The sequence below is a fragment of the Pituophis catenifer genome, unplaced genomic scaffold (genome assembly GCF_029215685.1).
Source record: "Pituophis catenifer annectens isolate HBS135680 unplaced genomic scaffold, rPitCat1.0.hap2 SCAF_8, whole genome shotgun sequence".
NCBI lineage: Eukaryota > Metazoa > Chordata > Lepidosauria > Squamata > Colubridae > Pituophis > Pituophis catenifer.
This window is the reverse complement of record NW_027256888.1, coordinates 23612792-23640409: the sequence shown is the minus strand read 5'-3', so window position 1 is coordinate 23640409 and position 27618 is coordinate 23612792. Positions and strand designations below refer to the sequence as shown.

Sequence of the window (27618 nt, the reverse complement as noted above, 5' to 3'; positions counted from 1 at the left end):
AAGGGAAGCAGCCAGGCTGCTGTTGCCATTGGGGTGGGACGGGACGTATTGGGCCGTGAGACGCGCGTCCTACCTTTCCAGCTCCATGGCATGCCTCGTCGTTGTGTCCAGGGAAACACGTAAAAATAAACTTCTCGCGAGTTCGAGAAGTTTGATTGAACTCGTGGGGTTTTTTTACAATGTGTTTCTCTGGACACAATGGCGAGGAGTGTGACGGAGCTTGAAAGGTAAGGTGCGCATCCTGCTTCTTGCCCGCCCCACTTGCCACCCCCAAATTGGATCCCTAAAGGGGGCAGGTGGCTAAGCAAGAGGCAGGAGCCCTGCCATGCCTGGCGAGGGGGGGGAAGAGATGTCAAGGGGAGCCATGTCTCGCTTTTCCCCCGCCCCACCTGTCAGAAATGAGTCTTTGCACCGCCGCCTCGTGGAGCAGGACTCTGCAAGGCTTGTCCCGTTGCACGCATGAACGGCAGCACTGCCGCGAGGTTTGACATACCAGTGCAGACGTGAGCGGCAGGACGCCAGTGCACCAGTATGATGCTTGCAGCAATGCTGCCTCCACCCCCAAAATAATAAGAACCCCCCCAAGGGCCAAGCCCTTATTTCGGGATTCAAAAGAAAATAAGAACCTGTCTTATTTTCAGGGAAACACGGTATGTTGGATCTCACTATTCAAAGCAAAAAATTGTATATTAGCATGCTTTTCTGCTGACACCAGGACTGCTAATTTTCCAGGACTGATGAAAAGAGTTTTCATGCAGCATTTGCTTATGCTCAGAAGTAGCTGGCTGCTGAATTATGTGAGTTGAAATTCACACATCTTAAAGTTACGGAGGTTGAGAAACTCTTCTCTGAAGATTAAACCCCCAAGTGGCCTCAAGTGGTGTCAGGGAGAGTGCTAAGGACCAAATGATTGCAAGGAAATATGATCCTTCCAACCCCGCCACCATGCTCTCAGAATTAATCCTTCCATCATCCTGCCAGAACTGATGAAGCTTCTTGGATGAGAAGCAAAATATCTTCCTCAAGGAAAAAACAGTCCAGTTGCCTTTTGAAAAAGAATCTTCAAGACAACTGTGACCTGGATGACAGAGCATCTCCATAGATTTCTCTGAAGAATTTCAAAGACAGAAAGAAAGTTGAAAACCAAAAATGCAATACTTGCATCCAAATCTATCCATCAACTGGAGTTCCCTAATATTTTAATACCCCTCATCAGGAAGATTCCAAGATGTTCTGCACTAATATAGTTGGGTTCCTGGTATTAAGAGTGCTAAATTTAAGTTAAATGTCACTGCCTGTGCATGAATATGAACAGTCCTGAAACGCAAGTTGACATTTAACTCTGCGAATCAGGAACAAGATGACACTTCTAACCCGGCGTCTCTCCTGAAAGGCTAACTGTCCGCATCTACCTTGCTCTCGCCGATTCTAATTCCTCCGGCTTCAGCACCCTGCAAACCCTGTACTCGGCTTTTAAAAAAACGTTTGAAACGAAAAAAAGGTGGGGCAGATGCGGGCGACCGCCAGAGGGCAGCGACGGATAGCTGGATTGTTGGCAGTCCGAATCCATGCAGACTCGCCGCGGGAAGCATAGGAATAACTCGCGGGTTCTTCCCTTTGTGCCATCCCGGGCAGCCCCCGCGTCCAGGCGGGAAGGACGAACGGTCGAGATCCGGAGTTCCCCCCAACCCACTGCGGAACCGCGGAGGAAGACGCAGGGTGCGGCAGGAGCCGTACGACTTCTCCCTCCCGGCGGCGCTTCCGGGTCGAGCCCCTCCAGCCGCGCGACGCCGCGCGGTCGCCGTTCCTTCTCCGCCCGTCCGTCGCGCTAACAGAGTTGACTATATATGGTCAAAGCCGGGAGATAAGTGAGAGCTGGGTGAGCTGCGCTTCCTGCTTTGCGCAGCCGGGAGTTGACGTCGCTCCCCCCGCCCGCCTTTGGAGGAGGAGGTGGAAAAGGAGAGGGGACTGGACAAGTCCTGCTTTGCCTTGCCTTTCCTTGCTTTTGCTTCCGCCGCGGACTCGTCGTCCTTGAAGCCGCCGCAGCAGCGAGAGGCAGCCACGATGCCCTACCAACTGAGTGAGTGGCGGTGTTGCCGCCGTTCGCGGAGAGGCTGTTAGATAGGCCGGGGACTGCGGGAACGTGGCTCTGCCTTCCATGATCGGTGGAGGAGGCGGAGGAGGAAGAGCGGAGTCCCGGCTGGCCCCATTACTGTCAGTCCGAGGCTTCCTGCACTTCCCTTCGATAAAATGAGAAGGCGGGCCTCTCTTGGGAGGGGCCCGGAAAGCTGAATGGGAGAGGAGAGGCGGGTGGTGGTGGTGGTGTGGTGGTGGTGGTGTAGTGGTACGATTCCACCTCCGAAAAATGTAGGTCCGGTCGTTTTGGAATCTGCCGTCTGGCAGGGGAACCTTCCCAGCTACTCGCGCATCGCCGGGGCGAGGTGGGTTTCTTGATCTGGAAGGAGGAGAGAGGGCTGGCTGGCTGGAGCCGCTTTCCGCTTCATGGCTGAGTCGGAGCAACAGGTTACATTTAGGGCCCACCGCCTTCCTCTTTCCTCCGCAGAGGCTAACGCTGTGTCTTCCCTTCTCTCTCGTAGAAACGGTGTTTGCCAGCCTCCCGCAGGTCGAAAGGGGGATCTCCAAAATCATTGGCGGAGATCCGAAAGGCAACAATTTCTTATATACCAATGGAAAATCTGTCATCATTCGAAACATAGATGTAATGTATTCTAGTTTTTATATTTACTCAATTTAAAGCTTTTGTGTAAAAGCCACTTATGACTTCGTAATTTCTGTGTAACTGGGGGAAGAAATATCGCTGCCGATCTAGGAGGGTGTGGAAAAGCCGCCGTAGCGTATGAGTCAAGAGATCTAAGAATATCCAACAGCCAGGTTACCTTTAGGACTCCTGCCATGAAATCTAGAGTAGGATTGGTGGAGGGCAGCTGTTCTAAATAGCACGAAAATCTGAAAAACAAAGGATAGTTCAGTGGCTATAATTACTGTGAGGTATAGTTAATTTGGGTGTGGACAGCTAATAAAAGATCCAGAATAAGTGTGTTGGGTTGTAAGTACAGCCCTCCCCCCTTATGCTTCATGAAGGCAGCCCCTCTTTTTTTCATATCCCCATCAATTTAAAGTGGATTTTCTTCCTTTTCCCTCCTACTCAAGTGGAAGTTAGAGAAAAGAGGGGCTGCCTTAATGACTAGCAGAGAAGGGCTGTGATTGTACTTGCATAAAGTCCAAAACAATTTATCAGAATAATTTTTAAACTATGCATACCCTTAATTTATTTATATATAAAAATGCAAAGCACTAGTAGATACATTGAACAAAGGACCAATTAAACAACCTTTCATGTTGTATTTTCCTTAATAGTGTAACCAATGTGGCAGAACTCCTGTATTAGTTTCATGAGTGTTGAGATTGCATGTTCAGATTGTATAAAATTATTATTTTACAAAAAGGGGAAAGAGAGCCAGAGTAGGAGCATCCTTCAAGGGCAAGGTCCACTTGCAGGCAGGGGCCCTGGCTATGCTATCTTGGACTCAGAAAGGAAGGGAACAGGAAAGGAGAAATAGGCCCAGCCAATAAATAAACATAAATCATTCTTTTTGATGATCTGAGCGTAGGATACAGAGCTCTCCCAGTATGTTCATTAAGAGCATTGGGACAGAAGCATCGGGTTAGAAAACATCTGGACTTTTGGGGAAAGAAAAGAAAAAATAGTTGGTAAATTTATTTATCAAATTTATATAGCCACTTCACCAGAATTGAAAGTTGCAAGTGGACTCACTTTTACATGAAAGACTTTAAAAACAGTTTCTGGATGAGAATCTAGTTAGCAGTGAGGGTTATTTGGGCATTGGAGTGGCTGAAATTACATGTATGAAAAAGGTTACTATTCAATTGTCATATTGGGGTAGTATATTTTAAATTTTAAAAAAAACTTTTAATTTTTTGTGTATATTTTTTGTTTTTAACAGTCGCTTGGTCGATTGTCGTTGTGAGCTGCCCTGAATCCTTGGAGATAGGGCAGCATACAAATTTTATAAATAAATAAATATTTGGATTACTCATTAGACTAGACTTTAGCAGAAACTGAAGAATGTTTTCCCCAAAATAAGACCCAACCAGAAAACAAGCCTTAGCATGATTTTTCAGGATGATGGTAATATAAGCCCTACCCCCAAAATAAGCCCCAGTTAAGATCGTCAGCGTTTAGTACTATATTTCCCCCAAAATAAGACCTAACCAGAAAATAAGCCATACTGCGTCTTTTGGAGCAAAAATTAATATAAGACCTAGTCTTATTTTGGGGAAACACGGTAGAAATTAAGAGAAGTGGTTTTCTAAAAATTTGTTTGCCATGGCAATTTTTTGTATTACCCCAGTAAGACCCATCTTCTCTCCTGATATTACTGTTTACTGGAAGAGGTGAAAACCAGAATTGTGTTCCTGTTAGTAATGTTCTCGTACCTGTAGGCAACATTCATTGAATCACATCCTATTATATCTTGCAGCTAAAATCCTTCCTCTCTAGTTCTGCATGTTGTTAGGGGATTCCAGGGGTTGGAGCAGTATAGCTTTGCTACAGTGCAAATATACCATGGATTATGTACCTTCATGAAGTGCAGTGCAGCCACATTACAGGCAATCCTTGATTTATGAGCAATATTGAGCCCAAAATTTCTGTTGCTGAGAGAGTTGTTAAGTGAATTTTGCACCATTTTATGTCCTTTCTTGCCACAGATGTAAGTGAATCATTGCAGTTGTTAAATTAGTGACATGGTTGTTAAGTGAATCTAGCTTCCCCATTGCCTTTGCTTGTCAGAAGGTGATCACATGATCCTGGGACATTGCAACCATCATAAATATGAACTAGATGTCAAGCATCTGAATTTTGGTCATGTGACCATGGGGATGCTTCAACAGTTGTAAGTGTGAAAAACACATAAGTCCCTTTTTCAGTGATGTAACTTTGAACTGTCACTGAATGAACTATTTTAAGTTGAGGACTACCTGTATTAAGTTACAACTATCTGAGGAAAAAGGAATGTACAATTTCAACAACTGGTACTTTCTTCCATGAACATAAATACCACACTGGATATACAGATTGCAAGAGGTCCTCGGTTAATGATGGCAAGTGGGATTGGAATTGCTATCATAAAGTGCAATATCATGCCATTGTGCAATGGAAATTCTGGCATTCCTGATCACATGACGGCAGGGATGCTGCAATGACTGGAACTTTGAGGACCAGTCATAAATTACCACTTGTTCAGCACTAATGCAAATTTGAATGGTTGCTGAACAAGTAGTCCTTAAGCAAGGACCATCAATATAAGTCCCCATATTCTCAGCCAAATCCAACCTATCTAGATTGCATCAGGTTTCTGAATCTTGTGCTAAGAATTGCTTGTTTTTATGATATGTAAAACTTTAAAAGTAAGAATTTATTCCACTGTCCTGAATGGGTGGATTACTGATTTAAAATGTTATGGTAAAATTACTTTGTTAAACTATTGATTAATTACATACTATCAAGTCATTATCAATACTTAATGGCCACATACATTTTTGAGATGATGATGATGATGATGATGATGATGATGATGATGATGATGATAATAATAATAATAATAATAATAATAATAATAATAATAATAATAATAATAATAATAATAATTTTATTTCTATACCGCCCTTCTCCCGAAGGACTCAGGGCGGTGTACAGCCTATTTAAAACCACAAGACAAAACAGCGATTAAAATTTAAAATAATTAAATAGATTTGGCTCAAATTTTAAACCCCAGAAATTTAAATACCCCAATTTAAAACTATTATGTTGATAGCCCGGCCTGGCGGAACAACAGGTTCTTCAGTGCGCAGCGAAACACCCGGAGGTCGGAGATCTTACGTATTTCCGGGGGCAGTTCGTTCCACAGGGCTGGGGCTCCCACAGAGAAGGCCCTCCCCCTGGGTGTCGCCAGCTGACATAACTTGGCCGTTGGCACCCAGAGGAGACCCTCTCTATGGGAGCGAACTGGTCGGTGGGAGGCTATTGGTGGCAGAAGACGGTCTCGAAGGTACCCGGGTCCTATGCCATGGAGCGCTTTAAAGGTGGTAACCAGCACCTTGAATCGCACCCGGAAGACCACTGGGAGCCAGTGCAGCTCGCGCAGGAGAGGTGTCACGTGGGCACAACGAGTTGCGCCTATAACCACCCGTGCGGCCGCATTCTGGACCAGTTGGAGCCTCCGAGTGCTCTTCAAGGGGAGCCCCATGTAGAGAGCATTACAATAGTCGAACCGGGAAGTAACAAGGCATGAGTGACTGTGCGCAGGGTGTCCCGGTCCAGAAAGGGCTGCAACTGGCGAATCAGGCGAACCTGATAAAAGGCCCCCTGGCCACGGCCGTCATATGCTCTTCTAAAGACAGCCGTGCGTCCAGGAGGACACCCAGATTGCGAGCCCTCTCCGTGGGGGGCAGAGATTCACCCCCAATAGTCAGCGATGGCACTTGCTGACTATATCGGGGCGCCGGAAGCCACAGCCACTCGGTCTTGGAGGGGTTGAGTCTGAGCCTGTTCCTCCCCATCCAGACCCGCACGGCCTCCAGGCAGCGAGACATCACATCAAGGGCATCGTTGGGGTGGTCTGGGGTGGAAATGTACAGCTGAGTATCATCAGCGTACAGATGACACTTCACCCCAAAACCATGGATGATCTCACACAGCAGCTTCACATAAATGTTGAACAGGAGGGGCGAGAGGACCGACCCTTGCGGCACTCCCCATGCGAGACACCTTGAGGTTGACTTCTGTCCCCCTGCCAACACAAACTGCGAGCGGTCGGAGAGGAAGGAGGAGAACCATCGCAGAACGGTGCCCCCTATTCCTAACCCCCTCAATCGCTGCAGCATGATACCATGGTCGATGGTATCAAAAGCTGCTGAGAGATCTAATAGGACTAGGACAGAGGAGCAACCCCTGTCCCGAGCCCTCCAGAGATCATCCACCAACGCGACCAATGCCGTTTCTGTGCTGTACCCCTGCCTGAAGCCTGACTGGTACGGGTCTAGATAGACAGCTTCATCCAGGTGCCGGGGAAGTTGTTGTGCCACCACGCTCTCAACAACCTTCGCCACAAAACGAAGGTTGGAGACTGGACGATAGTTGGCTAATTCAGCCGGGTCCAGGGAAGGCTTCTTGAGGAGGGGCCTCACTACTGCCTCTTTCAAGGCGGCAGGAAAGGCACCCTCACTCAGAGAAGCAGTTATAATCCCCTGGAGCCAGCCTCGGGTAACCTCCCGGGAGGCCAGTACCAACCAGGAGGGACACGGGTCCAATAAACACGTGGCGGCACTGATCTTACCCAGAACCCTGTCCACATTCAGGAGTCACAGGATCAAACTCCTCCCAGATAACATTCTCATGACCTGCCCTTGTCTCCTCCCGTGGACTCATCCAATCGGAGTCCAAGCCATCCCGAATCCGAGCGACTTTATCGTGCAGGAATTGCACAAAATCCTCAGCACGACCCTGCAAGGGATCTTCCTGCACTCCCCCCCGAAGAAGGGAGTGGGTCACCCTAAATAGGGCGGCTGGGCAGTTCTCTGCAGTTTCGATAAGAGCGGAAAAATGGTTAGATTTTGCCGCTTTTATCGCCACTAGGTAGGTCTTGATATAAGACCTCACCTATGTCCGGTCGGAATCGGATTGTCTAGTCCTCCAAATGCTCTCTAGGCGTCTTTTCCGATGCTTCATCTCTCTCAGCTCCTCAGAGAACCAAGGAGCCAATTGAGATCGGCATCGGGTCAGAGGCTGCAAAGGCACGACGCGGTCCAAAGCTCCAGCGGCCGCCCTTTGCCAGGCGGCCACCAGCTCTTCAGTCGAGTCGTGTGTCTCAGGAAATGGCCCAAGCTCCATCAGGAACCTTTCAGGATCCATCAGGCGCCTGGGACGGAACCATCTGGTCGGTTCCATCTTCCTGCGGCGGGGGCAGGCGGTAGGAACATCTACTTGAAGGAGTGAATGATCTGTCCATGACAAGGGTTTGATATCTAGGTCCCCTCTACCAAGATCATTCAACCACTGACCAGAGACAAAAATCAAGTCCAGAATGTGTCCCCCTATGTGATTGGGGCCTTGAACTAACTGGGTCAGGTCCATGGCCGTCATGGAAGCCATGAACTCCCAAGCCACCTCTGACGCCTCAACCGTGGATGGAAGGTTGAAATCCCCCATGACAATAAGTCTGGGGGTATCAACCGCCACCCCGGCAATGACATCGAGTAGCTCGGGCAGGGTTGCTGCCACGTGGCAGGGAGCCAGGTACGTAGTCAGCAAACCCATCTGCACCCCACGGCCCCACTTCACACAAAGGGACTCACATCCGGCTATCTGAGGAACAGTGGTCTCCCTCGGACAAAGACCTTCCCTAATAATCACCGCCACTCCCCCACCCCTCCCCTGGGCCCTTGGCTGATGAAATGCACGGAAACCTGGTGGGCACATCTCGACGAGGGGGACCCCCCCTCTTGGCCCAACCAGGTCTCCGTAATACCTGCCAGGTCCGCACCCCCCTCCAAAATAAGATCACAAATGAGGGGGGCTTTATTAACCACCGACTTGGCATTACACAACATCAGCCGCGGACCCTGGGCCTGAGGCTCTACACAGCCCAGGACACGAGTCACGCATTGGGGGCCGGAGTGCACAATCGCTTGGAGACAGCGCGTGTGCACCCTCGACACTTGATCTGACCCCCTGCGCCCGTCATACCTGCTCCTCCCACTCATTATTTCAATTACACAGCCCTTCCTGTCGTCCCCCTGCTCCCCGGTTAAATTTCCTTTCGCGACCCCTCTGCTGCAGCTAATCGACCCATCATCCCGCGCAGTCACTATCTGGACCCCCCCAGGTCCGCTTTTACAACCCCCTCCTGCCCTCCTGGGTCCCCTTAAAATTTTCCTTAAAGATTTGGCTAAAAAACCCCTCAACCCCCTCTTCGCTGCATGCCATCTCTCGGGGTTCCAAAGCCCGTCATCAAGATAGGCCCTCGATAACGTGGAGGGCCAGGCCTGCGAGAGGGGGGAGTCTCGCAGCGCAAGAAGATCAGCTTTTTGGAGCATCAACCAAACCAAAGATGGGAAAAGAAAGGTCAGTCCGGGAGTATATCATAGTCCAAGGGATAACTGAGCATAAAAGGTCACAAAATATCCATTTATAGGGCTGGACTCCACTGTCCTCTCACGACAGGGAGAAGGTCCAATGTTCTTTTTCTCCAACGGAGGCTAATAGCCAACCATCCTCTCACGATGGCCGGTCCCGTTACGAAAGTTATCGGGAACAATGTTCTATCCTCTCTGTTGGGATGTGGAGAATCCCTCAGCTCTCTCAAATGGTGCTCAGTCTCTCCTACCAGCGAGGGCATGAGTGGAACATGGTAAGGGGTCCAAAGTGTCCAGAGTGTAGATGTTAATAACGATGGTAATAGTAAAGATGTTAATAACGATGGTAATAGACCCACGGGCACAAGATCTTCCTTGAGGGTGAGAGTAGGAGTAGCGAAACAGCAAAACCCAATCCAGGGGTGGATGGCCATTAAGGCCAACACCCACCCATACCTGGGGGGAGGGGGGGAGGAGAGGCCACCTGAGGCGACCAACAAAACCAAACCATGGTCAGCCTCCCGCCTCTGCAACCCCCAGATCTCCACAAACCCCCAGTCACAGCTCTGATCTCAAGCACCCCATCACAGTAGAAGTCTACTGTGAGCCAGATGGTAGTCCTAAGAGTGAGGCTGTCCGCATCTCCCCCATCAACCTGCTGCCAGGCCGTTTCTCTGGCCGGCCGGTCCGTGGCAGCCATTGCCTCCGCCGCCACCGCTGCCGATCTGTCCCCAACCTGGTCTTTCAGGTTTTTCAACAGTGTACTCATTGTTTCTATAATCGCATCCATTCATCTTGCTACTGGTCATCCTTTTCCCCCCTTCCATTTCCCCCTGCATTAAAGTCTTAAGAGAACTAGGTTTTTGCATTGTGTCTAAATTAGAGCCTGGCCATTCATGCCTTGAAGGAAAACTGGATTGATTTGTTCATTTGCTTGTTTTCTTGGCTATCCATAGTATTGCCCCAGTTTCAAAGTTCAAAAGTGTCAATACTCTTTCTATCCCTCTTCAGTATTTTCATTGTTAATCTAAAGATGCTTTCAATACTGTACTTGTCATTAGTTTGGTCTTTACATTTAATCTTAGTCACAATTTTTCACTGTGTTCCTTGACTTTGAGCTTGCAAATGTACATTTTCAGCTATCAGAGTAATGTTATTGATGTTTCTTGGTCCAGTTTTAAAATCACACTTGGTTGGCATGGCCAACTTGACCTGGCCTGTGACGTCGAGGGGCATGCGTGATGGGCCAGACAAGACTGGGAGGGGGTGATCCAGGGTGAGCGCCAAAGCCGGGGGGGAGCAGCTGAGCATCGGGGCTTGCACGCAGCTGGGGAGGGTGCCTGGGGGGGGGGTGTCGAACGGTGCTGGGGGGAGAAAAACTGCCCATTCGGTTTTACGCTGGCGTCCAGGCGCAGAGGCCACAGCAGTGGGGAGAGGTCAAAATGGGAAGCCCCTATCTACTGCTGCCTGCCCATTGCCTGAGACAGCTTCCCATTCTCCAATGCGCTGCTTGGAGAATTCAAAGCTTCGGGTTGTTCAATAGTCGAGTAGCCAACGCTGAGTGTGTTCCTTTAAATTTTTTTCTTCAAACATGCCCACTTGCTCGACAGAGCCTCAGTTTAGTTCACTCAGTTGAGCCTGTGACACTGTCTGAATTTTTCTCCACTTACTGACTAGACTATTGTTCCTTCTGAAGCTTTGGATTCTACCTTCTCTCCTTTTTCGATCATAGCAGCAGGGGTGAGTGGCCTGGGATTCCACGCTAGTCACAAGCTGGTCATCTCTTTGCAACGAAGAGCTCCATCCCTCCCCTGCTTGCCGCCGGCGTGCGGGTTGGTTCCCCGGCCTGCCACCATTGACTTTGCCTTCCCCTGGGCAGCTTGGAATACATGCCCTGCTCTCAGCGGCACACTCCACTTCTTCAGTGACTCTCGTTGGCGCGGGGATCACTTGTGAGTGATTGCGCGCTTCAAAAACATCAGAGGGATTTCGCCCGCCGCTTTGTTCACCATGCTTTGGCCGCGACTAGTGATAACTCTTTGCTCGTCCGTTTTCTGTTATATGGAACTGCGGGAGGCGCTGGGAGTGCCTTTGGGGCTCGCGCGCCATCTCTATCCCTTGGGCGCTGGGAGCGGGACTGTGACAGCTCGCGCCCCTTTTTCTCTCCTCCGCAATTGCTGGCTGCACGTTATTAATTGCTGGGCGAGGGATCGCAAGCCTCATCCTCCATTCCAGGCTTCATTCTGTCATCGGATCCTTGCGCCATTTTTTCCTGTCAGAGCGTCGGGCGTACTAATGGCTGCCATAATCTGCCTGGCAACACCTCTGCACATGTGCATTGGGCTGCTAGGGCCAGACTGGCAAATTCCTGTCAAGTCACCTTTTCAGCTGCCTTATTCTTCTATTGTGCCCTTTTTCCGTTGACAAAGTTCAGAGACTGACTGTTATATTTACCTTCCTTATTTACTGATTGTTGCTTATTCGTTACCTTTCCTAAAAAAAATAAAATAAAATAATAAAATAAAATAAATAAAATAAAATAAAATAAAATAAAATAAAATAAAATAAAATAATAAATAAAATAAAAATAAATAAAATAAAAAGAGCCTTGGTAGTACAGTGGTTTAATGCACCCTGTTATTAACATAGCTGCCTGCAATTACTGCAGGTTCGAATCTTACCAGGCTCAAGGTTGACTCAGCCTTTCATCCTTTCTAAGGTAGGTTAAATGAGGACCCAGTTTGTGGGGGCAATAAGCTGACTTTGAATAAATATACAAAAGTATGAAGGCTATTGCTTAACGCATTGTAAGCCACCCTGAGTCTCCGGAGAAGGGCAGCATATAAATCAAATAAAAAAAATAAAAATAATAAAATAATAATAGAATAGAATAGAATAGAATAGAATAGAATAGAATAGAATAGAATAGAATAGAATAGAATAGAATAGAATAATAGAATAGAATAGAATAGAATAGAATAGAACAGAACCTTCCCTGCTATGGCGGAACGTGAGCTCTCTTCCGACCCTGAGGATGCTCAAAGCTCTCCAGAGCGGCCCCTGCCGGATAGACCGCACAGGGCGTCTAAGAAACGTTCTCATCACGCATCATCTTCCTCTGCAGCTACATCCTCTAAAAGGTCGAAGTCTTCAACTGCTGCTGCTAAAGACGCCTCCAGGAGACATAAGGCTCTGGAGCGGCAATTTGAAAAAGCGCGCAAGCTGTCGGACAAGGCTAGGGCTGCGCACCTGCCGCCTCCTCCTTCACCCGTGGCGGAATCTGAGGACCTGCCTTCACAGCAAACAGGTACGCAGCAGCAAATACCTCTCTCCATCCAGCCTCAATATCATCCAGCCTCTGCTCTGGCTTCGGTCCAGCCTCTGGGCCCCGTGGACCTTTCTCGCAGTGCCTCTCTTCCTCAGAGAGCCCAACCTGAGGCGACATTTACTCCCACAGCCGCCGGCTTGCGTGCTGTGGACTCGATGCCTCCTCCTCCCTTTATGACATTCAACGGCTGATTTCTGACACTGTTTCCCGGACTTTGGCGGCAACCGCTCAGCAGCCGGCACAGTATGCGACCTGGCCTCAGGCGCACTACCTTCTTCCTCCTCCTCCACCACGCACGACTCATCAGGTATCCAGTCAATACCAGTCCATGATGCGCCCGGACTCATCCCATCGTGATTACGGGCGCAGCAGTGAGTCGTCCTCGGAGGATGGTGATGCGGAACTCCAAGATATGGAGTTCTCCAACGACGAGGATATGCCTCCAGACAAGCCCGTATTTTCTGGCCTCTTCAGACCGTCGTTATTTAAGTCCCTTCTGCATAAGGCCAAACTAACTACAAAAATGGCGGATCCGTCCACGCAGGTGGATCAACCAGGGCCTTCTAGCCAGCATGAGACCCTGTTCACCGCTCCTAAGCACGAAGCGGATTTCATCCCATGTCCACAGCTATTCTTGGAGGTGGTTCAGTGTTCCTGGGCTTCACCTTCTTCGCTGCCTGCCCCTACGGGACTTGACAAAAAGCTATATTGCTCGGCACCTAGCCTACAGGACCTGCTTCAGTTGCCAACCGTTGATGCTCCGGTTGCCAATCTCACCTCCTCGTCTGTCATCTCGGGCGACGTAGCTGACGGTCTACGCTCAGAAGATTGTAAGGCGGAGTTCACCTTCCATCGAACACATAATGCTGCAGCATGGGCTGTCAGGGTGGCTACCTCGGCTTCCTTCTTCAGCCGAGCATCACTAATATGGCTCCGCCAACTTCAGGAGCGCCTTCCTCCGGACGACACTCACCTCCACCAGGATGTTAATAAATTGGTGGCGGCAACGGAGTATACGGTGGATGCCTTGCTTAACGCCGCAAAATTTGCATCTCGGGCCTTGGTGTCCTCAGTTACCTCGCGCCGTTTACTGTGGCTAAAAAATTGGAGAGCTGATGCAAAGTCCAGATGGCGCCTGGCCTCCACGCCATATAAGGGATCCTGTCTCTTTGGGGAAGCCTTGGACCCCATCCTTGTCGAGGACAAGGATAAACGAAAAGTCATGCCGTCCTCATATAGAAGAGCCAATCGCAAGTCTTCACCATACTTCACCAGGCAGCCCTTTCGGGCCGATGCTGGGCCCTTGGGGTCCTTTACCTCCAGATCTTACTTGCAAGGATTCGATCGTTCGTTCGATAGACCCTCATTCAGGGACCGCGGACAAAAGCCTCCAGCGACCAAACGGCCCTTCCATGGGCGCCTGTTTCTTCAGAAGAGGAAAATGACTACTTACATCTTCCCATCGGCGGCCGCCTGGGACATTTCCTCTCACAGTGGGAGATTTCAGTGTTGGATGCTTGGGTGCTCCAGACGATTCGTCTGGGACTCACCCAGAAGTTCAATTCCCGTCTTCCCCACCACTTCATTCAATGCCCTCTCTCTTCCAACATCGCCAAACAAAGTTTAATGGAGACAGATATCCATCACCTGCTCCAAATCCGGGCCATAAAACCGGTCACCCCCCAACATCGGGGGATCGGCTTCTACTCCATCTTTTTTCTTGTCCCCAAGGCGTTGGGGTTACAGGGGCATACTGGATCTCAAGAGGCTGAACGAGTTTATCATCTACCACCAGTTCAAAATAGATAGGCGGGTGTGAGTCTCTTCTATTGAAGTGGGACCCTGGAGTTCAGTCAGGGCTGTTGGTCACATACCTATCTCCCAGCTATGTTGCCACAGCCCTGCCCGCACTGCTCGATGTCTTGTCTGAGGTGGCACTTGAACTCCCCAGCCTTTTAGTTGTGGGAGATTTTAATCTGCCTTTGATTGGTGAGTCATCTGAGACAGTCCGGGAGTTCATGGCCTCCATGGCAGCCATGGATCTGACTCAGGTTATTCAGGGCCCAACTCATAGGGGAGGACACAAACTCGACCTGGTTTTTCTCTCTGGGCAGTGGATAAATGGTCATGGTAAGGGGGAATTTTCCATCACTCCCCTGTCATGGACTGACCATTCCTTCCTTAGACTAGACTTTCAATCTGCCAACTCCTGCCGCTGGGAGAACCATAAAATGGTTCCGCCCTAGGCGCCTGATGGACCCAGAAAGGTTCTTAAAGGAGCTTGGGACATTCCCCACCTCTCAATCCTGCGATTCAGCTGAGGCTCTGGTGGCATCCTGGGAATGGGTGGCTACCGACGCCTTGGACAGAATCGCACCTTTGCAGCCTCTAACCCGACGCAGATCCTGGATTGCTCCTTGGTTTTCCATGGAGCTCCAGGAAATGAAACATCAGAAAAGACGCTTAGAGGAGAATTGGAGGTCCTCCCGATCTGAATCTGACCGAACACAGTTAAGAACCCATATTAGGTCTTATCTAGTGGCGATGGAAGTGGCGAAACGTCACTACTTCACTGCCCTCATTGCATCTGCAGAAAACCGCCCAGCGGCCCTGTTTCGTGTGACCCGCTCCCTCCTCAATCAGGGAGCGAGGGAAGACTCTTTGCAGGGCAGAGCTGAGGATTTTGTAACAGTTTCTACATGATAAAATCGCTCAGATCTGGATCGGATTGGACTCTGACTGGGCAGAATCCAATCAGGAGACTAGGGTGGGTCTTGAGAATAATATCTGAATTGAGTTTGACCCTGTTTCTGTCAAGGAAGTGGACAGGATTGTGGGCAAACTTAGTTCCTCCACTTGCTTATTGGACCCTTGTCCCTCCTGGTTGGTTTCGGCTGCCAGAGAGGTGACTAGAGACTGGATCCAGGCAATTGTCAACGCTTCGTTGAGAGAGGGGAACTTCCTCACCTCTCATAAGGAGGCGGTGGTTCGACCTCTCCTCAAGAAGCCTTCTCTGGATCCAGACTCACTTAATAACTATCGTCCCGTCTCCAACCTTCGCTTCATCGCAAAGGTTGTTGAGACTGTAGTGGCTCAACAGCTCCCACAATTCTTGGAGGAAACGGAATACCTTGACCCGTACCAATCAGGCTTCCGACACGGTCACAGCACGGAAACGGCATTGGTCGCTCTGGTGAATGATCTCTGGCAGGCTCAGGATGGGGATTGTTCCTCCATCCTGGTCCTACTTGACCTCTCAGCGGCTTTTGATACCATCGACCATGGTATCCTACTGCAGCGACTTGTGGGGTTAGGGGTGGGAGGCACTGTCTTACGGTGGTTTTCCTCCTATCTCTTGGGTCGCTTTTAGTTTGTATGGGCGGGAGGGCAGAGATCCACCCCGAGGCCCCTTAATTGTGGGGTGCCTCAGGGGTCGGTTCTCTCCCCCCTGCTCTTTAACATCTATATGAAGCCACTGGGTGAGATCATTCATGGCTTTGGGGTGAGATATCATCAATATGCTGATGATACCCAATTATACATCTCCACCCCAGACCACCCCAGAGATGCCCTTTCCGTGATGTCCCGTTGCCTGGAGGAGGTACGGGCCTGGATGGGCAGAAACAGACTCAAACTCAATCCCTCTAAGACTGAGTGGCTGTGGATGCCGGCATCTCGGGTTTCAGAGGCTTCATCACTTTTGATAGATGGGGAAAAACTTGCACCCGTTGATAGGGCTCGCAACTTGGGTGTCCTCCTGGATGCTCGGCTATCCCTAGAAGACCATCTAACGGCCGTGACCAGGGGGGCCTTCACACAGGTTCGCCTGGTGCGCCAGTTGCGACCTTTCCTGGACCGAGATGACCTTCGCACAGTCACTCATGCCCTAGTTACTTCCCGCTTGGATTACTGCAATTCCGTCTACATGGGCCTGCCCCTGAGATGCACCCGGAGACTCCAGCTGATCCAGAATGCAGCTGCACGGGTTGTTATGGGAGCCCCTCGTTACTCCTATATAACACCCCTCCTGCGTGAGCTGCACTGGTTACCAGTGGTTCTCCGGGTCCGCTTCAAGGTGCTAGTCCTCACCTATAAGGCCCTTCATGACTTAGGTCCGGGATAGTTGCATGACCTTCTTCTGCCTGCCTCTCACCGTCCTGTTCGCTCACATGGGGCTGCTCTCCTCAGGGTTCCGACGGCGAGCCAATGTCACCTTGCTGTGCCCAGGGGTAGGGCGTTCTCTGTGGGTGCTCCCACCCTCTGGAATGAATTACCTACTGAGCTCCGGACAGCTCCTGATCTCCACTCCTTCTGTCAGGACTTGAAGACTTGGCTTTTCAAACAAATAGGCTGAGACTGATTCCAGGCTTTATTATTTACTACTAATTAATTATTTGGATTAAATTATGATTTTATTGTACTTGTTTCTTAACTTGTGTTCGCCGCCCTGAGTCCTTCGGGAGAATGGCGGCATATAAATACATGTAATAAATAAATAATAAATAAATAAAATGGAGTGTCTGCTCAATTTTGGCTTCCATTCGCAGTTCAGATTGGATGACGTCCATCGATTTGAAAGAGGCGTACCTCCACGTACCTATACGACCATCTCATCACCGTTTTCTCCGTTTTGCCTACAACAATGGGCATTTCCAGTACAGGGCTATGCCCTTCGGCCTCTTGTCTACCCCCAGAACCTTCACGAAACTCCTGGCAGCAGTGGCAGCCCACCTCCGTCAGCAGCCAGTGAGGCTTCACTGCTATTTGGACGATATCCTTGTGCTCTCCCCCTCTCCGGTTCGGACCAAGCGAGACCTGGAGTTAGTATGCCGCTGCCTCCGCCTACGTGGCATCTTGCTCAACATTCCAAAGAGCCACTTGCAGCCCACTATGTGAATCCTTCACTTGGGAACCATAATAGATTTGGTGAAGGGCCAGGTGTTCTTGTCAACAGATCGCTGCTCCAGTATCCAGTCCTTGCTATTGCAAGTCCTAACCTCCCGGAAGGTGACATTGCTACTCCTGTCCCGCCTGCTCGGGAAAATGATATCTTGCCTGTCTGTCATTCCATGGGCGAGGTTTCACTCCCGGCAGCTGCAGTGGTTCCTCCTTCCCTTTCAGAGGTCCAAGCACAGCAACTCTTCCATGCAAGTATCCCTTCTATGGGAGGTCAGATGGTCCCTCCAATGGTGGTCTTCCCCAAGCTTGTTAAAAGGCAGTTACTTTCAGGATCTGCAACGCCTTGTAGTGACAACGGACGTCAGCCTGTCAGGATGGGGTGGTCACCTTCAATCTCATACCGCCAGGGTACGTGGTCGCCGGAGGATCGCCGCAACGGGATCAACTGGCTGGAGCTCTGTGCGATCTGTTTCTCTCTCCTTCAGTTCCAACCTCTCGTGGCGGGCCATCACCTCCTTGTCTGTACAGACAATGTGACAGCAAAGGCACATGTGAACCGCCAAGGGGGGACCTGCTCGGGACCGCTTATGGAGGAGGCGACACTGCTCCTGACCTGGGCAGAGCACCACGTCCTGTCTCTGGCAGCAGAACACATTGCCGGGACCACCAACATCAGAACGGACTGGCTCAGCAGGCAACATCTGGACCACGCCGAGTGGCGCCTTCATCCGGATCTGTTCATAGAAATTACTCACAGATTTGGCATGCCTCTAGTCGACTTGTTCGCCAGCCGCGACAACGCACACCTTCCCAGGTTCTTCACCCGGTACCCGTGTTCTCAAGCAGAAGGAATCAACGCGCTCTCCTTTCCCTGGCCCAGCGGTCTCCTATATGCCTTTCTTCCCCTGCCACTCATTCCTCGCCTGATTCGCAGGATAATAGGAGATGGAGCCGAGGTCATCCTGGTCGCGCCCGACTGGCCGCGGAGAGCTTGGTTTGTGGACCTACGGGACCTGTCAGTGACGAGCCCGTGGCGGATTCCGGAGGTCAGAATCATTCTCAGCCAGGGGGTCATACTGCACCCAGAGCCTCAGTGGTTGCAGTTGACCGCCTGGCGCTTGAGCGGATCTTGCTGAGGAGAGTCAACGTACCCAGCAGCACGATCCCTACTATACAGGCATCCAGACGGCTGTCTATATGCCGAATATACAATGCTATCTGGTCTTCCTTTTGCTCCTGGTGCGCCAAGTCTCACCTGGATCCTATCTCTGCTTCCGTTCCCGAGGTTCTGGGCTTCCTCCAGGATGGTCTCAATAAGCGTCTGGCTCCTAACACGCTTCATCTCCAGGTTGCCGCGCTGAGTACGGTGCTCTCCACTGCCTCCAATCTGCCCATCTCGCAAGACCCGATGATTCGTGCCTTTCTGCGTGGGGCGGCCAATCTGTGTCCCCCAGTTATCCATCGCTACCCGTCATGGGATCTGACCTTGGTCCTGCAGGCCCTCATGCATCCTACATTTGAACCTCTCGCTTCCATCGGTCTTCGTTTCTTGACACTCAAGGTGGCTTAATAGCGATTACTTCGGCTCGCCGTATATCTGAACTTGCGGCCTCATCGGTGAGACGGGACCTCTGCATTTTTCACACAAACCGGGTCGTACTGAGACTGGACCCCTCATTCCTGCTTAAGGTAAACTCCTCCTTTCATCGTGCGCAGGAATTAGTCCTCCTTGACTTCTGCCCACAACCCCGGCATCCTCTGGAGGCAAACTGGCACCTATTGAATGTCTGCCGTGTGCTTCGCAGATACATAAAACGAACAGAGCATTTCTGTAAATTGGAATCACTCTTTGTTTTCTTTCTGCCAGCCACTATGGGCTGGAAGGTTTCTTCCACGATGATTGGGAGATGGATCAAATCTTGCATCTCCAGGGCATATTCTGCTAAGAACAGGCCGGTTCCGCCAAGGATCCTTCCTCACTCCACCAGGAGCGCCGCTACCACGGCTGCCTGGGCTACCAACGCGTCTGTCTCCGACATCTGCAGGGCGGCTACCTGGTCATTCTTGAATCCTTTCATTCGGCACTACAAGGTGGACTCCTTCGCCTCGGCAGAGGCGTCCTTCGGTCGCCGTGTGCTCCAAGCTGTGTGCGCTTCTTCAGTCACCGTGCAACAGCCAGCCTCCCCCCTGTGTGAACTTGCTTGGGTATATCCCGAAGCTTTGGATTCTCCAAGCAGCGCGTTGGAGAACGGACGTTGCTTACCTGAACGTCCCTTCTTGACGCGCTGCTGGAGAATCCAACCCTCCCGGTCTTGCTGAGGAGGTTTCTTCTCTGACATTCTACTGCTTCTTCCTTCGTGATCAAAACCGAGGCTCTGTCGAGCAAGTGGGCGTGTCTGAAGAAAAAAATTTAAAGGAACACACTCCGTGTTGGCTACTCGACTATTGAACAACCCGAAGCTTTGGATTCTCCAGCAGCGCGTCGAGAAGGGACGTTCAGGTAAGCAACGTCCGTTTTCACCCCTTTTCCCCTTTGCAGTTTCACCCCTCTTCCTCTTTGCAGACCCCCCAGGCACCCTCCTCAGCTGCGCACAAGCATTTGATTGTATTGCATTCAAGTACTGTCATTACATACCTTCTTAGTTATGAAAGGTTCCTTTTTTCATATAAAACAGGATAGTCTTCTTTCTGCAAGCATCCGCTTCCAGTCCATTTCAATTTCCTGATGCCTAAGATGTCAGTGTGTTGTCTGTTTGTTTCATCTTTCACTGTGTTGAGCATATTCATTCCACATTCCCACTGTAATCTTGTTTTTGCAGTTTAGGTCCCAGATGTTTCTACAGGGACGCTGGCATTTTGGTGGGAGGAAGAGGGGAGGAACGGAGTGATCTATATATGAAGCTTCTGTTTCTTGCATTACTGTGTTACTGTGTTAATTTTTATATGAAGTTTCTGTTTCCCTGTAATGATGTAGCGTGGGAGGGGTCTGCCCAGGGCAGTGACCCCGAAGAGGCTGAAGACGGGGGGAAAATGCCACCCCCCCAAAATCTCAATTGAGGTCCTCAATGCCTGAATCGAGGAGAACATCTCCTCAAGCACTGCTGCCAAGCCGAGGTGGTCCATCGGTGTTGGGAAGATGGAAGGCTGGGATGGCAGAACCAAAGATGTCACCCTCACCCATAGGAGCCAACGACCTGGTTAGAAGCAGGAGATGGCAGACCTTGATGAACTGGAAGGCCCAGACAGGCCCAACCAACTCCCAGACAGGCCCAGCCAACTCCTGAGGGAAGCCATGAACCTCATGAGGTTCATGACATGCAGATCCAGGACACCCAGGCTTGCGCTGCAGGCCAGTTAGGAGTACAAAAGAGAACTACCAATAAATGAAAGGGATCCCCAACCCCAGGGGCATTGGCTGAAACCATGGGGGCTACTGATGAACCCATTTCCACCATGGAAGATACACCCAGGAGACATCTCAACGCAAAGCAAGGCTTGCGATTCGACAAGAGGAGGCTTCTACCCTTAGAACGGAAGGCGTCAAATTTGACAGGAAAATCCAGCAACTGGATTTTTCCTCTCACATGTACTGACCTACAGTATGGAAAGTATGGGAGTATGGGAAGGATCTCCCTAGAGCAGATGCCAAAGTCAGGGTTTTCACCTTGACTCTAGAAAGATCAGCTGCACTTTGGATGGTGAGCCTTCATAATGCAGATACACTGGAGCTCTGCAACTTCAACCGCTTCATGACAGCCCCCGAGATGGAGATTTGAGGACCCACTAGCCGGCCGCAAAGCTAGGGACTGCATAAGGCACATCAGACAGGGATGCCATCCAGTCACCGAGTACATCTAAGAGTTTCGTGATCTGACTTGTCACGTAGATTGGCCAGAGGAAATACTCGTGAGTTGGTTCAAAGATGGCTTAAACGATGACCTGTACAACGCCTGCATTGCCCGTGGAGCCCCAATCTGCCTGCACAGCTGGTGTGTCTTGGCTGAGGAAATGGAAATTGACCAAGCTCGAAATCAGTACCATGCAAACCGTTCCTGGAAGAGATCCTTGATGGAAGGGAAAAGGGAGGAAATGAAACCTTGCTCTGTCCCACCACGCTCAGCTGCCTGCTTCCATTGTGGGAAGGAAGGTCACCGTGCAAATGAGTGCCGTGTGAGAATATCCATCTGAAAAGGGAGAGAAGAAGGTCAGAGGGAAATCCTCAAAGCCACCACCATGTTCCAAAGATATCGCTCTGAAGACCCATGCGGTTGTTGAGTTCCCGCCGGACTCATGGTGCAAGGAACTTCGACCCCTCCAGGATAGGAACCCAGTCAGTCGGAGAGCGACTACAAAGACCCTTCGGTGAATGGGGTTTTTGAATCCCTATGGAACTGTTAATTCCGGTAATGGGGAGAAAAGTGAAACTTAAGACATTGCTAGATTCGGGGTGCACGAGAAACCTAATAAGCCTGATTCCGGTCAGGGAACTGGGCATTCAACTAAGGCCACTAAAAATCCCAGTCTTGTTCTGCCAACTTGATGAGTCCATTGCAGGGGGTGTCCCGGCCACATTTGCCACTGAACCACTCGAACTAACAATGGTAAATCACTCTGAAACCATTGCTTTCATTGTGACACCAGGGATGGACTGGGCCCTAGTTCTGTGGCTAAACTGGTTAAAGAAATGGAACCCAAGGGTGGACTGGACAGAGGGAATCCTCCAATTCCCTAATGATGAATTAATTCGGAACGGGGAACCCCACCAGATTGAAATACCTCAGAGTGAGGAGGTAACTGCGGCTGCAGCGAATGGACCTCTACCGGGCATCCCCAGGGAATACGGGGATTTGATGGATGTTTTCAATGAAGCAGCCTCAGATGAACTTCCCCCCCCATAGGTTTACGGATTCTGCCATCGAGATTTTACTGGGGGCCAAACTACCTAAGCCAAAACTACGTTATGACTCCCCGGGAACTGGATGAATTTGTTTGTTTGTTTGTTTGTTTGTTTGTTTGCCGCATTTCTATGCCACCCAACTCCCTAGGGACTCTGGGCGGCTTACAGCAAAAAAACAATGTGAACAATATCCCATAAAAAATTTTTAAAAGAAAACATTAAAAACCCATACACTCCATTCCGTGGCCGGGTCTTGCAAGATCGCCATAGCGAGATCAACGGCCCCAGGCCTGCCGGAAAAGCCAAGTCTTCACCGCTTTCCGGAAGGCCAATAGGGTGGGGGCAGTCCGGACCTCAGGAGGTAATTGGTTCCAGAGAGGCAGCCACAGAGAAGGCCCTCCCCTGCGGGCCCGCCAACTGACATTGTTTAGCTGACAGGTCCCGGAGGAGACCAGGTCTGTGGGATCTTACTGGTCACTGGGAGCTGTGCGGTAGAAGGTGGTCTCGAAGATACCCTGGCAATTCATGGACAAAAACCTCAAGTGTGTATTCATTGAACCGGTGAAACCCAAGGTGGCTGCCCCCGTACATTTATGTGTGGATTATAGGAATTTAAATGCTATTTGCAAGGAAAATCTTTATCTCCTACCCTTAATGAAGGACATGATGGCCCATCTGGCGAAGGGGAGAATTTTTTCTAAACTAGACTTGCGGGAGGCTTATTACTGGATCAGGATCCGAGAAAGGGACAAATGGAAAACTGTGTTTTCCACTGTGTTTTCCACAATTGTCCACTAGGATGTTTTCAATTCAAGGTTTTGCCATTTGGACTCCAAGGGACTCCCTACCATTTTCATGCAGCTAATTAATGAGGTGCTGCATGAGCACTTGTATAAGGGAGTTTTGATTTATCTTGAAGATATATTGATTTATACCGAAACTTAAGATTCAGCATGTTAAATTGGTGTGGGAGGTTTTTGAAGAAATTAAGGGCAGGTAAGTTGTTTGCCAAACTCTCCAAATATGATTTTCACCAAGATAACATAGATTACATAGGGTACAGAATCTCTCACCAGGGAGTGAAAATGGACCCCGCAAAAGTCAGCAGTCCTCTAGTGGGAAACTCCCCATACTCGCAAACAATTGCAGAGCTTCCTGGGGTTCACTAATTTTTATAGGCAGTTTATCCCCTCTTTTGCCCAAATAGCGTTGCTGATTACAATTCTGTTAAAAACCAAGGGGGTAGATAAACTGAAACCTAGCCAACCATTGAATTGGACTATAGACTGCCAAGCGGCATTTGAAAAACTGAAAAAACTCTTTCCGTCTGAACCTGTATTAAAACATCCAGACCCAGAGAAACAATTTGTAATCCAGACTGGTACCAGCGATGTAGTAGTTGGTGCTGTTTTACTCCAAGAGAATGAAGAAGGCAAATTACAACCATGTACATACACCTCTAGGAAGTTAACTGAAACTGAAGAGAGATGGGCAATATGGGAAAAGGAGGCTTTTGCAGTTAAGTGGGCACTCCTAACTTGGAGACATTTCTTGGAAGGAAATAAAATACTTTTCCAAGTATGGACGGATCACAAGAACTTGGAAGCACTCAAAACCACACGGTTGGACTCCAAAACAAGTCCAGTGGGTACAATACTTCCAACACTTTAATTTCACTTTGAAGTATTTATCGGGAGAGAAAAACCTTTTGGCAGATGTCTTGTCCAGACTACCGCAATACAATAGTGTCAAGGTGGAAGTAATTAAGCCCATGATCCCAACCTACCAATTAGCAGCTAAGGTCATCACATGCTCTCAGGTGAAGAACGACCCCTCCACCTTAGACAATGCCACCACCACAGATTTCAAAAAAACTTAGAAATGGATGAGTGGTTTAGTGCCAATGAACATACTTGCACAATAAAAGAGGGGTTAGCTTGGGTGGGAAACAAGCTGTATGTCCCACTTAGAGAAAGGCTGAGGACTATGCAAGCTTGTCATGACTCCAGATTAGCTGGTCACTTTTGTTTTGTAAAAACATTACATTTATTGAAACGGCAATTTTGGTGTCCCTCATTAAAAAAGGACATAGAAAGTTATGTAGCAAGCTGCCCCACTTGCGCTGCTGCTAAATGTAGGCGGGAAAACCCCTGGTCTACTGCAGCCAGTTGGCAACCCGTCAGCACCATGGAGAGAGAGCTCCATGGATTTCATTATTGAATTGCCCGAGAGTTCTGGAAACACAGTGATCTGGTTTGTCACAGATCTTTTCTCAAAACAGATTCATTTCATCCCATGCCAAAAGATCCCTATGGCTAAAGCCTTGGCTAAACTCTTTTTGGTCCACATTTACTGCTTGCATGGGCCCCCACAATATATTATTTTGGACAGTGGGGTCCAATTCATGTCCAAGTTCTGGAAAGCTTTTTTGAATCTACAATAGAACCTCTGGTCATGAACACTTCTGATGACAAACAAATTGGGTTCCAACCAAAAAATTCACAAAATTTTTGAATCTGGTCATGAACACATATTTGGGTGGCAATCAAATGGCCATGGCTGATTTCCCCTTCTGCGTCATTTTTTTTGTCAAACAATAGTGACCTCGTGTGGCCGCTGCATTAATTTTGCATTGATTTTGGTTAGGTTTGGGTCACAACCAAATCGGTTGCGACCAAAGTTATGGAACAAATTATGGTCATGACCAGAGGTTCTACTGTACTTGGAACCGAACAGGGACTTAGTTGTAGTCATCATCTGCAGACAAACGGGGTCATGGAACGAATGAACGAACTCAGTTCTGGAACAGTACCTGTGCTGTTTTATTAATTACCAGCAGGACAACTGGACCGAACTACTGCCTTTTGCAGAAGTAGCCTATAATAATGCAGTTCATGCTAGCACAGGTTGTACCCCTTTCAGAGTGGCCACAGGGCTATGCTTGAGCTAATGCTATGCCTGAGTTACCCTCACATGAACCAGATATACCCTCCTTGAAACAGTGGATCAGTCTTTTGCAAACCATTTGGCCGGTGGCCCACAAAGCCTTGAATGAAGCCAAGGCTGCCTATAAAGCACAAGCAGACAAACGAACAGAACCTAAACCTTATAAAGTGGGGGGACAAAGTTTACTTTTCCACCAAGTTTCTAAAATCTTGGCAGCAGTCTAAAAAGTTGGGTCCTAAATATATTGGGCCTTTCCCCATAGTTCATATTATTAACCCTGTCACGGTGGAATTACAACTCCTTAAGTCATTACAGCAAGTCTATCCTGTTTTCCATTGTAGCTTATTGAAGCCTGAACTCACCTCTGATATTCGTTCAGCTACTATCCCTGTTCTGCCCTCTGTTGTAGAGGGTGAACAACATTTTGAGGTTTAGGAAATTCTTGTCTCTAGGAAGTTCCACGGGACCACCTCTGCTTCTCACACAATAGGTTCACAAAAAACATGTGCGTGCCCCTAAATGAGTATGTATATTTCATCAATTGTACCCTGACAAACCTCGTTGATTTTCTGTTTCCTTTGTCTCCCCCTTCCCTCTCATTTTCTTTCAGGTGGACTTCCCGTTTTTCTAGGGTGGTGGCATGTCAGGTCCCAGATATTTCTACAGGGACATTGGCTTTGGTGGGAGGAAGTGGGGAGGAATGGAGTGATCTGTATATGAAGTTTTTGTTTCCTGCATTACTGTGCTAATCTCTATATGAAGTTTCTGTTTCTGTTTCTCTGCAATGATGCAGTGGGGAGGGATTTGGTTAGCATTGCTTTAAATAGCTAATTTTAAGTGAGAAGCTTCAGTTCTTGCCTAGATCTCTTATTATCACAAAGCTTTCAATAAAAGCTCCTTTTGGAATAACTGCAGTTTCAAGAATCTTGCTTTCTTGGGAAAATCAGAGAGGCAAGACCTTATACTTTATCTGATGGCATTATTGGAAACTAGGTGTCCTGAATTTAACCTAGCCACAACATAAATATCACTAGTACTCCAAAAGAACTTCACATCTTTTTCAGTAGCAAATTGAGTGCCATCTATCTTGAGCGGTTCATCATTCAGCACTATAGATTCAGTGATTTTATCTTCCCTTTCCATGTGGTTTGCTTGGTTAAATATAGCAATGTTTTACTATTGCCTTCTCCTATGCACTATTTAAGCTTTGCCATTATCGCTTAAGTGATCATCTGCCTCCAGCATCTGCCTGTATGGGTACTGCCCATTAGAGGTACCTGCTTGCTTCAGCTGGGTAGCTGGCAGGATCTTGGTGGCATCACTGGGGTTCTGTACTCTTGGCATGCATTCCCTGCCTTCGTCCTTCCCAAGAACACCCTATCACAGGGGTGTTAAACTCAATTTCATTGAGGGCTGCATCAGGGTTGTATTTGACCTCGGGGGGCAGGGGAAGCATGGCCAGGGTGAGTATAGCCAGCTTGAAATCACTTGTCTCAGAGGTGCCTGTGGCCTGAGCACTCTGCCAGCAAAAACGGGCTCCTGAGCTCTATTTTTGGTTGCGACGACCTCCTGCAACCCTCTGCCAGCGAAAATGGAGCTTGTTAGGGTCTCACAAACTCGGTTTTTGCTGGCAGGGGCACCATGGGCCAGTCCTTCACTGTTTTCAGGGAGGCCCTGCGGGCCAGATCTAAGCACCCCATGGGCTGGATCTGGTCCACGGGCCTTGAGTTTGACACCCCTGCCCTAAGGTCAATAAGGTAGCAACATTTGGGTTTATTATGTACAGTGTGCAAAGTCAGATAGATCTCTGTATGCTAAATACAGAAATTTTCAGATTACATTTTATCTCAAGATGCAATTCAAGACAAAATGTAATCTGAAAATTTACTAAGACCTAAATTTCAATAAGGAAAAGTACTTCTATTTTGATTTTAATGCTCTATGCAACCAGGGTGGATAAAAATCAATGATTTTTTTAAAAAAATCAAAAAAATCAGATTTTTTTAAATTTAAATCGGATTTTTTTGATTTAAATTGGATTTTTTTAAATAAAATGCTTTTTGAGGAAAATATATTACCATCCAAAGATTATTCCATCATGAAATAAAGTTTAGTTTTTTAATTATGTAGAATAAGGCTGTATATGTTTAATTTTTTTGGTAAATAAATTCCATTAATCCATTCACAATGTCATGCTCTTCCAGAGGTTTTTGTAAGATTATTGGGCAGTTTCTCTGCCTACAAGATATTATCACAGATGCTTGGTTTACTTTTGCAGTTCTATTTGACTCAGCAGAGATCACATGCCTCTTCTTCACAGCAAAAATGTTATATCATGAACAGAGTTGAGAAAAAGACCTTAATCCTATTG

The 27618-nt window shown here is 48.7% G+C and overlaps 1 protein-coding gene across 2 annotated transcripts in view; it reads left to right on the top strand.

Annotated features, from left to right (window-relative positions):
* The first annotated feature begins 1887 nt into the window (after positions 1–1887).
* Positions 1888–27618, top strand: part of WDR1 (WD repeat domain 1) — a 103102-nt gene continuing 77371 nt past the window's right edge. Inside the window, exons 1-2 of one of the 2 annotated variants that reach the window (XM_070948517.1) lie at positions 1888–2080; positions 2598–2719. In XM_070948517.1, the coding sequence (XP_070804618.1) occupies positions 2065–2080; positions 2598–2719 (138 nt within the window). In that variant the 5' untranslated portion in view covers positions 1888–2064. The remainder of the gene's footprint in view (positions 2081–2597; positions 2720–27618) is intronic. The other variant, XM_070948516.1, reaches the window with a different exon arrangement.